Here is a 13,109-nt window from a genome sequence, read left to right as displayed (position 1 = left end):
CCCACAAGCCGAAATTTTTTGCAATTAACAGTGCTACCATTTCATACTAGCTTACCGTTTTTATATGGTCTATAATATAGGTCATACAACTTATATAAAAGGGTTTAAACGATTAGTAACAACCCTTAATCAATTGATTTTATTAAATATGTGTAATAAGCTACTTTTCATTTTATCCAATGGACATTAAGCGTAATAATTGTGTCGATTTAATACAATATTAGTAAATAGTATATAAAAAAATGTACAACCTACTTAAAAAAGACGCGCTACTTTCGAGCTGGGAGGCCAAGGCTAAAGCATGTTCCATGCTAAAATAAAAACTCGGTTAGGTAAAAACTGCCGACAGATAGATAGGATTATAGATGGGATTAGTGAACATTCGTTATGATCCGTAATTGGTCAATTATATGTCATAATGAACCGTTCAATGTAAACAGTTTATCGTGCGACCAGGGTTTTCATTGAACGATTCTGTGGTGATTTTGGATGTAAGTGTAGGTACATTTATAAATTCAAGTGGACAGCGGCTATTGTTTTTGAGCTCACGTCTCGCGAGTATGTTTACCTAAATTCCGGTGTTGTTTTCTCGAGTAATTTTTCGAAAATTTCTGACCGATAACGTGTTGGCAAACCGGGACGGAAGCGAGAGGGGACGCGGCGGTTTTTTTTTTGGGTCCGTTACGGTAGTGCGGGCAGTCGACGGGTACAGCGGGTTGGGACCGGGACAGCAACGCGATGTGGGGGAAAGGTTAGGCGCGCTCGTCCTCCGTCGGCGGGCGGCACCGCCCGGTGACGTCTCGCCACCGGATTGGCCGCGGAGGCGGGACGCCCGGCAATCGATATACCTGCGGCGGTGGGGACACCGTGGCGGCCGTGGCGGCCCCGAGACTCCAACGCCCGATAGTCGTAGCCGCCACCGACGGACCGAATCCGATAGTAGTTCTACGACAGCCGCACTCAGACGACGTTGTCCGATCGCGTGTACGTCAGTGTGTCGTGTACGATAAAAATATTAATAATAATACCTATTCGATATTTCGTCCGTGTCGTTATTTTGGACGTCCACGACCACGTTTCGACGGCAAAGTGCGTGCATGCAGTTGTTATTGTTTTCGCCAACATTACACACCGTGTACCGAACCGCCGCAGGTATTGCGTTTTTTGGTCTTTAATGAAAAAAACGTCCAAACCGATCGTGTACTTACGTGCGAGTGTGAGTCAGTACCCGTGAAATACTCATTCGGCGCTTTGTCCGACACGAAGTTGTCGCCTATTTCCGTCGGTACTTATTGTGATTAAAGCGCGCGCGTCACAGCGCCCGCGACGACGGCCGTAACACAATGTTAATGGACGCCGAATTGAAAAACTGCTCGGGCTTGCTGGGCAACGCCGGTGGTGGACATCACGCGGCCGCCGCCCACATGGGCCACGCTGCGGCCTACGGCAATCTGAACCAGATGGGTATGCTGGCCGGTATCGGTCCGGCGGGTGTCGTGCTCGGTGGACAGCAGTCTCTGTCGCCGCCGCCACACCACCAACACCATCAGCAACAGCAACAGCACCAACAGCAGCAACAACAACAACAGCACCACCATCACATGCAGTCGGCGCACCACCAACACCAGGGCCACGGTGTTGGCGGCGGACATTTACAGTTACCGTCACCAAACAACAACAACGGCACGGCCGCCAACAACAAGAATCAACAGCAAAACGCGGACCGCGTCAAGCGACCCATGAACGCGTTCATGGTGTGGTCCCGGGGTCAGCGCCGGAAGATGGCTCAGGAGAATCCCAAGATGCACAATTCGGAAATCAGCAAGCGGCTGGGCAGCGAATGGAAGATGCTGACGGAAACGGAAAAGCGACCGTTCATCGACGAAGCCAAGAGGCTGAGGGCCGTGCACATGAAAGAACACCCCGACTACAAATACAGGCCTAGGCGCAAGACGAAGACATTAATGAAAAAAGAAAAATACCCATTGCCGGGTGGAGGCGGTGGACCGTTGTCGCTGGGTGGCGGCTCCGGACCCGGCGGCGTCCAGTCGGACCCACGAAACGCGGCGTCTCAGGCTTCAGCGGCCGTCCAACAGCAAATGGTCAACAGTGGCCGCGAGCTATACCATCAGATGAACGGTTACATGCCCAACGGCGGGTTCGGCATGCACCACCACGATCCCAACCCGTATGCGCAGCAGCCGTACGCGTCCGCTCACATGGCAGCGGCCGCGTCCCAGGCCGCAGCCGCCGGTTATCGGTATGACATGCCGCAGATGAACAACAATGCGGCCGCGGCCGCATCCATGCACTACCTCAATGGCAGCTACAACCTGTACTCGGACATGAACCAGTACCAGCAGCAGCAAGGCCCGCCGTCGACGTCGCATAGCCCGGACAGCATAAAATCCGAGAGGATCACGCCGCCCGTCCAAACTGGCGGACACTCGCCGAGCCCTAGGCTCTGCCAGCAACAGCAGTCCGGAAACGGGCAACAGCTGCATCAGCAGCAACAGCTAGGCAGCGGCGATCTGCTACGCATGTACATGCCACTCGAGTCCAGGCTGTCCGCGGCCGGTGGCGGTGGCCACAACCCCTATCTGACACAATCTGCAGCCGCCGGGGCCGGTGGCCACCAAGGGCACGGCCAAAACCTCGGACAACACCCTCATTCCATGTCGCCCGACCTGCAGATGAGCCATCTCAACCATCACATGTAAATCAACGCTCCGCCGTGAACCATGTGTAAGCCATATACATATACATATTATATAAATACATATATATATATATACATAGGTTTTTTTTATATATATAATAATATTATAAATAGATACGTTTTAAATGCCGCCTATGATATTATAAAGCGCGCACGTTTTAATTTATTTTGTGTAACCCCCGAAAATTAAGTTTGAAAAAAAAACATGTAAATAATAAAGTTGATTGTTTTTTTATTCTTTTTTTTTTCATTTCACTCTGTTTCTTTTACTTTTTTTGTACGTATATTAGGTATACTTGCGTTGGTCGTTTTTATTAATAGAAAAATAAACACTATTGCAATACCTCTCAAAAACTTGTTCTTATTAAAACAAAAAAACCCCACAAAAAGAAAAACGCAACAAATAATTTCCGAACGATAACCAATAACTATAATAATAATTGTATAACAAAAAAAAATAATAATGATAATAATAATAGTAATAATAATTATTTTAATTTTAATTATTTAACAAAAATGTTTAATTAGAAGTATTTTCCAACGACAAATTAATAAAAAAAAAACCGTCGGCATACGACGGGCCAGCCTTTTATGTAACTAAATACTATAGCTTTGTACATAAAAGTGCGGTCTCGAATATTGTTGTTGTTATTATTATTATTATGATTATAATATAAATATAAAAATTGCTAAACAATTATATATTTTATTAACTGTTATTCTAAAATCGTACTTACATACCTATACTCGAGACGAAAAACGCGACCATCACACGGTTAACAATGCACGCGCTTCGAGGTTGTGCCATAAAAAAATAATCTAATAATAAAAAAAATATTATCCAAGCGCTCGTACGTGTATAATTTGCGTGTATCGTTTAAACAAAAAACAATTACTGCATGTGTATAAAAATGACCAAAAAAAAATTCCAAATAATATTAATAATTATTATTGTCGGCAATATATTTTTTATTATTATTGTTATTGTGAAACGTTCGGGCGATCTGCCCCCCCCTTCCCCCCATAAAAGCGGTCGACGGGTTTAACGTTGGTTTTTTATTTGTTAACTCGCTAATGAGTTACTAATTAGCGTTTAATAAACCAATAATAATAATGAAAAAAAATTACTTGTGGAATAGATGCGGCGGCGGCGGCGGCGGGTTAACCATATTCGCCGTTCTGAAATTGAATAATGAAAGCCAGAAAACTGATTTTCAGTGACCTTATTTTTGGAATTTTTTTTCTTTTTTCAAACAAAATTTCGGTGTTATTTTTTTTCTCTACGATATTAATAATAAATACTAATACCGATTATATTTTGGGTAAAACGCGGAGAACACGAGGTTCTGTGCGCGGTTGTCCGCATCGTGTCGACAACCGGTCCGGCCAGGCTTATCGACACCAAATCATCGCCGTTTGATGGTTGTTTTGGTACCTAAACACAGCCCAAAAAATGTTCATCGTCCTTGACAACAAAAATAGAATAGTGCACACCGTCGTCGTCGGTGTACAACAAGCACACGGCGGCGGTAATCGCAATAACGATCGGTCAACGGAGTTTCCGGTTGTTGGATTTGTGGTAAAATAAAAAAAAATGTCTACTTAATATTTTCGTTAATTATCAAAAAAAAAAAAAACGCTAAAAATTGAATGAAAAAATTAAAACACATACCGTAAACTAGCCGACAAAACATTGACCCTCGATTCGATTAGGTCAACGCTACTTACTTGCGAGACAAACGTGAAGCCGTTTATTGCAGTAATTATTTTATTAAATAATCCAATATGAACACAAAGATGCGGTTTTTAGACCCGTCGACCCGATCAACCCCGCTAAACTAGCCAGTTCTCTTGCATTGAAAAAAAAACCCAAATATTTTTACCGTTGTTCAGGCGAATCTGAACAAACGACAATATATTATTATTATATTACTGTCAGACGTCCAAACGCATTTTTACCTGCCGGTCCGTCCGCCGAACAATTACATATGATATGTTTTAAATAATGTAATGGTAATAAAAACAAAATAATTATCGTGCCATGATATGAAACAAAACAAACAATTTTTTTTTTATAAATTTGTTTTTTTTTAACTACCTGCGCGTATTTAATTTTTACAAAAACGTGAGCGAAACAAAAAAAAATGTGTATTTACTTAGATTAATAACGTGTAAATAGTAAAAATAATAATATCGTTGTTGCGTCTTGATTAAGTGATTGATAAGAATAAGAGATTTTTCTATTGGTATAAATTATTATTATTTTACGAACGGCAGACACAATAAAAAAAAAAAAAATGCTTTGACAAAAATTAGTAATTTTACTGTGAAAAGAAAAACGCTCTTATTGTAAACTTTTTTTTATAATTTTTTTTTTAACCGCCTAAATGATTCTCTATAGCACTGCCGACAGGAATAGGTGATAATAATTATTATCATTTATGTATTACAGAATAATACTATTATTTGTATTATTATAATAAGTATTAATTATTATAACCGACATTGTTATGTATAACTACTTTTTTATATTTTATCCCTTGTTTTTCCTGTCGAACGTGAGAATTCGTTTCTTTTTTTTTGTGTATTTTGTTCTTATTTCAAATGATTCATTCAACATGTTCATACATACATTATTATAAAATAATAATATTTAAAACAAAATCCCCGAACGAATCCGACGCGACCGAGCAGTGCTATGACCCGAATCATTTTTTTAATTGTGTACAAAAAAACAGCAAACAATCAAATAATATATAATTGTTGTTGTCTATTTCTCTCTCTCTATATATATATATATCTCTCTGTCTATTTGTGAGCCTGTCCAACGCATTTCATAACATTATTTTGTATTATGAGTTTTGTTTGCGAGGTTATCGGCTTATACAGACCCAATTAGATACAAAAAACAAATATATTTTTTTTTTGTTCATATTTTCATTATCACTATTATTATTATTATATAATATTATCATTATTATTATAATTATGATTATTATTTTTATAACTATTATTATTATTATTTTTATTATTATTACCTATTATTATTATTATTATTATTATTACTATTACCTATTATTAAGCTACGATTATTAATTATTATTATTATTATTATTTATACTGCGTTTGTGTACATATTAATTATTGAATAATAAATATAAATTTTCGGTTTATAACGCGAAAAGCAAAAATACATAATATATATGTATATATATAAATGAACATATATTTATATGTATATATATATTACCTGTAAATACTTTAAAAAAATGTAATAATAAAAGGAAAACATGAAAAAAAATCAACTGTTGTACTATTTTTCTATATAATATGGTTTTGTTTTTATATTGATATATATTATATAATTATCTTATCGCTGTCACGTCTTGTCCACACACACACTCAAACAAAATAATTAGCTAGGTTATCTATTTCGTTATTAAATCATTTTACATGTTGCTGTGAATAAATTATAAGAATAATATTAGTTATTAACCTAACCGGCCATAGGTGTTATGTTTGTACATATATAATATTATATATATATGTATTATTAGATATTATTATACTAAGTGTTTTTAATTTTTAGTCTATAGCAATAAGTGTACAATAACAGCTATACCCTGTCCGCCCAGAGAACAAGCCGCGACCCGTCGAAAAATTGGCCGTTCTGCGCATTGTCCCGGCATGTTCTCTGGGCGGACAGTGTATAGTTAATAGTTTAATCTTCAGGCAGAATAACTAAATTGTGTACATTATTATTATAAGAAGAAAAAAAAGTTGTCTACCAATTATTGTATCATATAAAATGGTGTTATTGCTTCTCCGTTTCGCCGCAGTGATCGATATCAACGACTAACACTAAATAGAGTTAATAATAATGTTGTAACGCCAACTGATCGGATGGGTCGACGACGCACGCTGTTTGAGGGGTAAGTTTTTATACAATAATATAAATTAATTTAAAACATTTTTTTTAAAAAACGTTGAATAAGTTCTGACTTTTGTGTAATTTAAGCGCGGCGTACGGTTTTTGCGTTCTTTACTAAATTATTCTTATGTATGACGTTATCTCCCATGTCGAACACTACAATACAATACAATTTAATCAAAGTAACGTTTTTTATTTTGTTTTTACATTTTTTTTCCTTAGCAAGCGAAGAGACAAGTTCAAATACACCGATAAACCGCAGACATAATAATTGGATTTATAATACCAGAAACCCTGACCGTCGCCTAGGGATTTAAACTTTATACTTATGTCATCTTAAGGCACGCTTTAGTGCTGAAGCTCATACTGAGAATTATGCTCAGACACTTATTTTTAACCTCAAGTCGACGCGACATTTCGTTAAGCTTTGCGGTGCAAATCACAGATATTATTATGTTGATCGCACACCGCTTGTGTTAATTGATTTTTCTTGTTTGGTCAAATAACAAGTTCGCAGCTCGACTCAACGTTCTTAGGGGTTTTAATAAATAATAAAAAAATTGACAATTTAAGAGTTAGCTCTTTCTGCGGTGTTCGAAAAACGGAAACTAAAATAAATAATAAAAATAATGACATTTTTTTTTTTCATGTTAAAATTAGTTTGGCGTCGATTCTTGTAATATTATTTTGTTGTTGTTTTCACACTATTGACGGCCGGCGCAACGTGGTGTAGCAACCGACGAATGTCGCCAAAAGTGACATTGGCCCGATTCGAATAGAGAACAAAAAAAAGATAATAATAATAATTCGTTTCCGTCTTGGCCTTCAGGTAAATTCAGGTAATAAAAAAAAACAATGTTATCGACGCCAGATATAGATAAAATTATAATATCATTATGTTCACGACCGTTTTTGGTAAATATTATAGATATACATATTATATTATACATAATTTAAATCATGATAACAGCATGAGTAGGCGATACGGTATTTAAACGACAGTTCGTTTGTGGAATTCCACTTTTGCGCCTCATCGTGTGAACGACAGCGTTGATAATAAGTACCTATTATTATATTTTATTTCAATAATTTTAACGCTAAAATTTAGTAAATTGTAGGGGATGTTCGAGTTAGCAGCTTAGGTTAGGTTAGTAGTTTCCATTTTTACAGCGGTCGGTTGTAAAGTTAAATCACCGCAATAGGTATAAACAAACAGCATATTAATTTTGCGATGCGGCTTAATATAAACACTATTGTATAATCTTTCAACGCCGAAGTCCCCGATAATTACAGTGTATACATTTAGATATATGGTTAATAGATTTAAGTACATAATAACTGTATTACAATAAGTGATCCGCCTCAACACAGGACACCAATTATCTCTGAAAATAGTTACAGTTTTCTAGATTTTCTTTTTGGGGAGACATTTTAGTTGACGTTATTTCACAGTATTAAACAATACTCAAATGTGTATGTCTATGTATTTGATAAATTTCAGAACTCTATCGACTTTTGAATAAGTTCTTTGAAGTTGAAAAGTTAGGACGGCATATATAAAGGGTAGAATGTATAGTATTATTTTTATCTGCACCGTATTACTCTACCACCTTCTTCCTCCTGTTCTAAAATCTTAAACATAGCTTTAGTAACTTCAAAAGTAACTATCTAAATAATGGGTTTCGAACAGTAAACAATTTCAAAACATTTTTTTTGAATTTAATAAGTTAATAAAATGTATACAGTATCGTTTAAGTTTTAAAAGTTAACACTTAACAGAGCTCTGAATAGTACCGAAAAAGACAAATATTTAGTTATTTTACAATACTGTTGTACAATATCTAACATCTAAGTAAAAATGTACACTATTTACACATCTTGCGGTTGTAAAATAGTAATTAACGAGTGTATCGCTTTAAATGGATCATTCTGTACATACATACAATATTATAACCTCTTTTGATTATACCACATGTGTGTGATATGCGTATATAGTAATATAGTTATTATAGGTTGTGTATTGCGGGTACACCGGTCGGTCCTGTTGGGCGGATGTAAAATTATTTTTACCCCTGCGCTCTGCGGCTGTCCGTGCACACGCCCTCGAAGGGGTTTTTCGACGACGGCCGGTTTTGCCGGGGAGGGACGTGGATTTTTTTTTTGGTTGGGGTCGCAGCACAAGCCTCCGCCTCTTCCAAAACGACCACCGTGTGCGAGAGACTATTATTTTAACGTTTACAAAATTACCGGCCGTTTGTTTCCTCTTCGCCCGAGCAGTCGCTGAGCCACGGTTTATATGGATCACGTCGCCGGAGAACAGCACCAGCAGTGCCTAAAAGTTACCAAAATTCAAAGCCACAGGAACCCAAAAACGGGAGGGGGATTTTTCTCCATGTTCTACTTATGATATGGGGCTATATGCCCATAATTGTGTAACTACAGGCGGAGGGTGGCTGGGGTAATTAAAATCCTTTTAAACTTGTTCAGGTATTACAAAAAATGTCAGCATCCAATCGGCCACGGTCCTCGGTAAGGTTTATAAGTTTTTACTAAAATTCTGAGGGAGCTTTCAGAGATTTTAAAAGGTCTGAACTGAAGAGGCCCTTTTAGTTACGCCAAAGATTGTACCCTTCTTGGGATCCTTATATTCCAGTTCGTCTGCTATTTAAGTAATTAACCGAAATCACAATGTGACCTAGTTGTGCACCAACGGTGCTTATATTACTTTTTTGGCGCATTGTCCACAGTTTTAGACACAAGAAGAGCTGATAATCGCAGATTAACTTCTACACGATGTATAATACTTTTATAACTATACAGCATTTGTAATTTTGTATACAGGCTCATCCGAATACACTCGAGTTCGAGTTCGAAGTATAACTTAAAAATACAAATGTATATAGGTAATACATACATATATATTAGAACAACACATTTTTACATACAATTATTATATTTGTATCAGATATATTTATGGGTGTATAATCATAGATAATAATTATTTGTGGTGAGACTGGTGACGGTATATATGTTTATAAATTATTTTCAAACAACGGTCCATTTGATAGTAAACTGGATTGCCGAAAGTTTTGTTAACTTTGCCGGACAGTGTGTGTTTTTATCATTACAATTACTATTATTTTCATGCAGCAATAGAAAACGATTGTGGTTTAAAAATAATTATTTTGTTATACGCATTGGACGGTTTAAACTAGTCAAATCTGCAGAAAAATAATAATAATTAACGGCAACTTCGAATGGACAGGGATAGGGATCGCACACTAGCATTGAACATTTACTCAATTTTAAAATTTCAATTCCACAGCAGTAAACCTAAACAGTAGACGTCCTGATAGATTGTCACGGAAGTGGCATACAATTTTTTTTATTTTGGAATAATAACACAATCGAATCGAATTTGATCGACCTTTGTGCGTCCTTTGTACATACATACCTATAGGTACATACGGTCTAGTGTGTCACTGATAGGATTTAACAAATTCGGACTCTAGTCGTATTTTTCAAAACGGTTGTTTATTTTTGCCGCCGATAGGGAAACAAAACCAAAGCCGATAGAAACGATCGGTGTGTACAATGTATATATTGTTTTAGTAAGTGAGTGTGTGTGTGCCGGATTGTCTTTAGTCCTACGACGGTTTGCCGGTACCGTTAACCAATAGCCGTGCCTTCTGCCGCCTCCTGTCGCTGTGCGCGCGCACTGCTGGAAATTAACAACGCCTCTCCCTCTGCTTGGAGACGTTCGGTCGACGTCCCCCATTCACTTTCCACGGCTCGTACAACGTACTATTAACACTTATTATGGCCGTACTACTACCGTTGTTGCTTTTTTTTTTTTTTGTAAAAAATACCCACTGCGTCGTAAACCGCTGTTAAACTGAAAAAAAAAACGGTTAAAGCCTAAAATATTATAATACAGCGATGAGGCAGTGAAAACATTTAAAACGCCGTGCGGCCGCAAGTGCTATACAATAATATAATATAATAATAATTGTTTATCCACCCGCTTTCGTATAGTACCCATATAGATACCTCGGAGGCTATTCGCTATTAATAATATGTATAAAAAAAGCCGTAAAGTAAAACCGTCGCCGAACGAAGTTGTTTTGGGACACCCAACATTTTCTCATATATGCACAATAATGCTATATTATTTTTTGTTTAGTACAAGTGTACATAACTGTTTTACCAGTCTGAAGCCCCACCACCCCTTATTTGTACACACGTCGACACCGGTTGGGGTATACAGACATATTGGACCGCAATATAGTCTGGTTAAAAATATCATCAATGTCAATTAGATCTAGGACAAAAATATTATCGTCGTGCTGGCCGACTTGTATCACATTCACACGGTGCCCTATATATTTAAAGAAGATACTACTTTATAATATTATAGTACATGACATGTATCCATTGACACAAGTATAAAGTATATAGCACACCGAATATGTGGTCTGTGGTCAAACAGACCAACCATAAAAGCTAGCAAAAGCTATGCGCGTCAGCTGCCCCCTCTTTTCTCTTGTCCTTTCTAAAATCCATTAATCCGAGAATTAATTTTAATGGAGTCTGTACTTGAAAACACGGTTTCCTCTCTTTCTTATTGTGTTTTATAAGAATGCAGTTTATACATAATCTTTAAAACCATGTGAATATCCTATGTCCTTTATTATGAAAAGTTTTTTTTTAAATATAATAATTAAAAATAGGTAAATGTTAACACTTCTCGTGGACAACCTACATTTATGTCCCTGTCGTATCGTCGAGTGCTTTTGCGATAAGCTGCTAAGTCTTTTACTGACCAATTGACAATGTAAAATTTTTGAAGTGCAATAAAAGCTAATTTATTGCAATCATGGGAATTTTGGAATTATGACACAATCATTAGATACACAATCACACGATGAGTTAGTTGGACGTTGGTCAGCAATATTATGTTCAGTGTTGTTATCACTGCGCGTGCGTTTATTTTGCGGTACCTATAATATTTAGTGTTTATTAATTAATTGTCAATACCTGTTGCAAGAGAAGCTTATCGCAAAGACAACCGACCTACGGCAGTTACAAAGGTAATCAGAGGTTGTATACGATAAGTTGTTAACATTTACATGTTTTTAATTATCATATTGATTGATAATAGATTAGAACATAGAATATTCGTAAAATATAATATATATTTTTTTAAATCATTGATCCAGCCCTAAAACTCAAAAGGTCTTACAAAACATTCGAGTTTTTAGAGTATAAACATAATGGATCATACATATTATGTTATAGTATTTCGGTGGCACTTAATTGCTTAATTTGTGGGTACACGTTTGTACATAGATATGCATTACAAATATTACCACAGTGAAACCCGTGTGTGTACATGTCACACAGCAAATATTTTAACAGTAAACATTTTAATACGAGCATGGTATAAGAAATCATAAAACTTTTTTATCTTTTTCATTTTACCCATTTGCTTCTGATAAACATTGTGTAAGCGCCATCATACGTATATTGTTTGTTTCGATAAAAGTTATAATTAGGTATACTAAACAAATAATAGGTACATAATATTTGATTTTGTTGTAAATATTATGTAGGTTCCTAACACGCATAATAAATTGATTTTTAAATGATAATAAATATTTCGATCATCGTAGGTATATATTTATGGTTTTACTTTTTCTACATTTTTATGTAATTTCATATCTCATGTCACAAATGTATCATTATACTTGATTGTGTAGTAAGCATAATATAAATCGTACATACAAGTCGTGTATAGCGCCAATAGGGTTTAAATCATTCAAAACTCCTTCAGCCTTCCATAAAAATCATAACCAGACTGGAATAGCCTAAGTATATGAGGTTTTGTTTTAGTCAAAACCTGTGGTACCTTTTAGAGACGTTTGTAGGGTCACTAAATGTCCTCGGTTATCTCCATCGTCAGCTATGCCAATATCCTTGCGGTTTATAACAAGTATTATAATTTAGGTATAGGTCTAAATGGATCAGTCGTAACTCATAATTACATGTAAACGGCTAATATAATATGCTTGTTAAAGGTTAAACGTAACTGCCACGATTTTCATGATTCGAGCTTTCCACCTAAGAAAGTACACAGCAGGGATAGTTTAGACCAATGTCAAAAAGGACAGCATCAAGTTCCATTGAATGTAGGTAATAAATTCTCCTTTATTTTTAACAAACTTGTAATTTATAAATAGGTAGGTACTTAAATGTTTATTTTTGGCTCTCGTCGTTAAAACTTCGAAATTACCCCAGCGACCTTGGTTTTTGAACGTCATGTTCACAAGTGAAATTGTTTGCTATTTTTCAAAAGTTACCACACAATAGAATACTATATCTATACATAGGACAGCATTTTGTCGACGCTTTGTTTGTTGGAAAAATAAAAGAAAGGACATAAAAATGATTCATATGCGA

At 36.4% G+C, this 13,109-nt stretch overlaps 1 protein-coding gene across 1 annotated transcript; it reads left to right on the top strand.

The window, feature by feature from the left end:
* Positions 1-927: 927 nt before the first annotated feature.
* LOC126844734 (transcription factor Sox-2) lies at positions 928-5,751 on the top strand. The gene has a single exon (XM_050583130.1). The coding sequence runs from the start codon at positions 1,344-1,346 to the stop codon at positions 2,718-2,720; it is 1,377 nt and encodes a 458-aa protein (XP_050439087.1). The 5' UTR covers positions 928-1,343; the 3' UTR covers positions 2,721-5,751.
* The last annotated feature ends 7,358 nt before the right edge of the window (positions 5,752-13,109 follow it).

This window comes from Adelges cooleyi, unplaced genomic scaffold, assembly GCF_023614345.1.
Source record: "Adelges cooleyi isolate 19-005CV unplaced genomic scaffold, UGA_ACOO_1.1 ACOO_flye_CR_arks_rails_tigmint_CR_PRNA_651, whole genome shotgun sequence".
NCBI classification, from domain to species: domain Eukaryota; kingdom Metazoa; phylum Arthropoda; class Insecta; order Hemiptera; family Adelgidae; genus Adelges; species Adelges cooleyi.
Note: the sequence above shows the minus strand (reverse complement) of the source record. Positions and strands in the feature narration are given on the sequence as shown.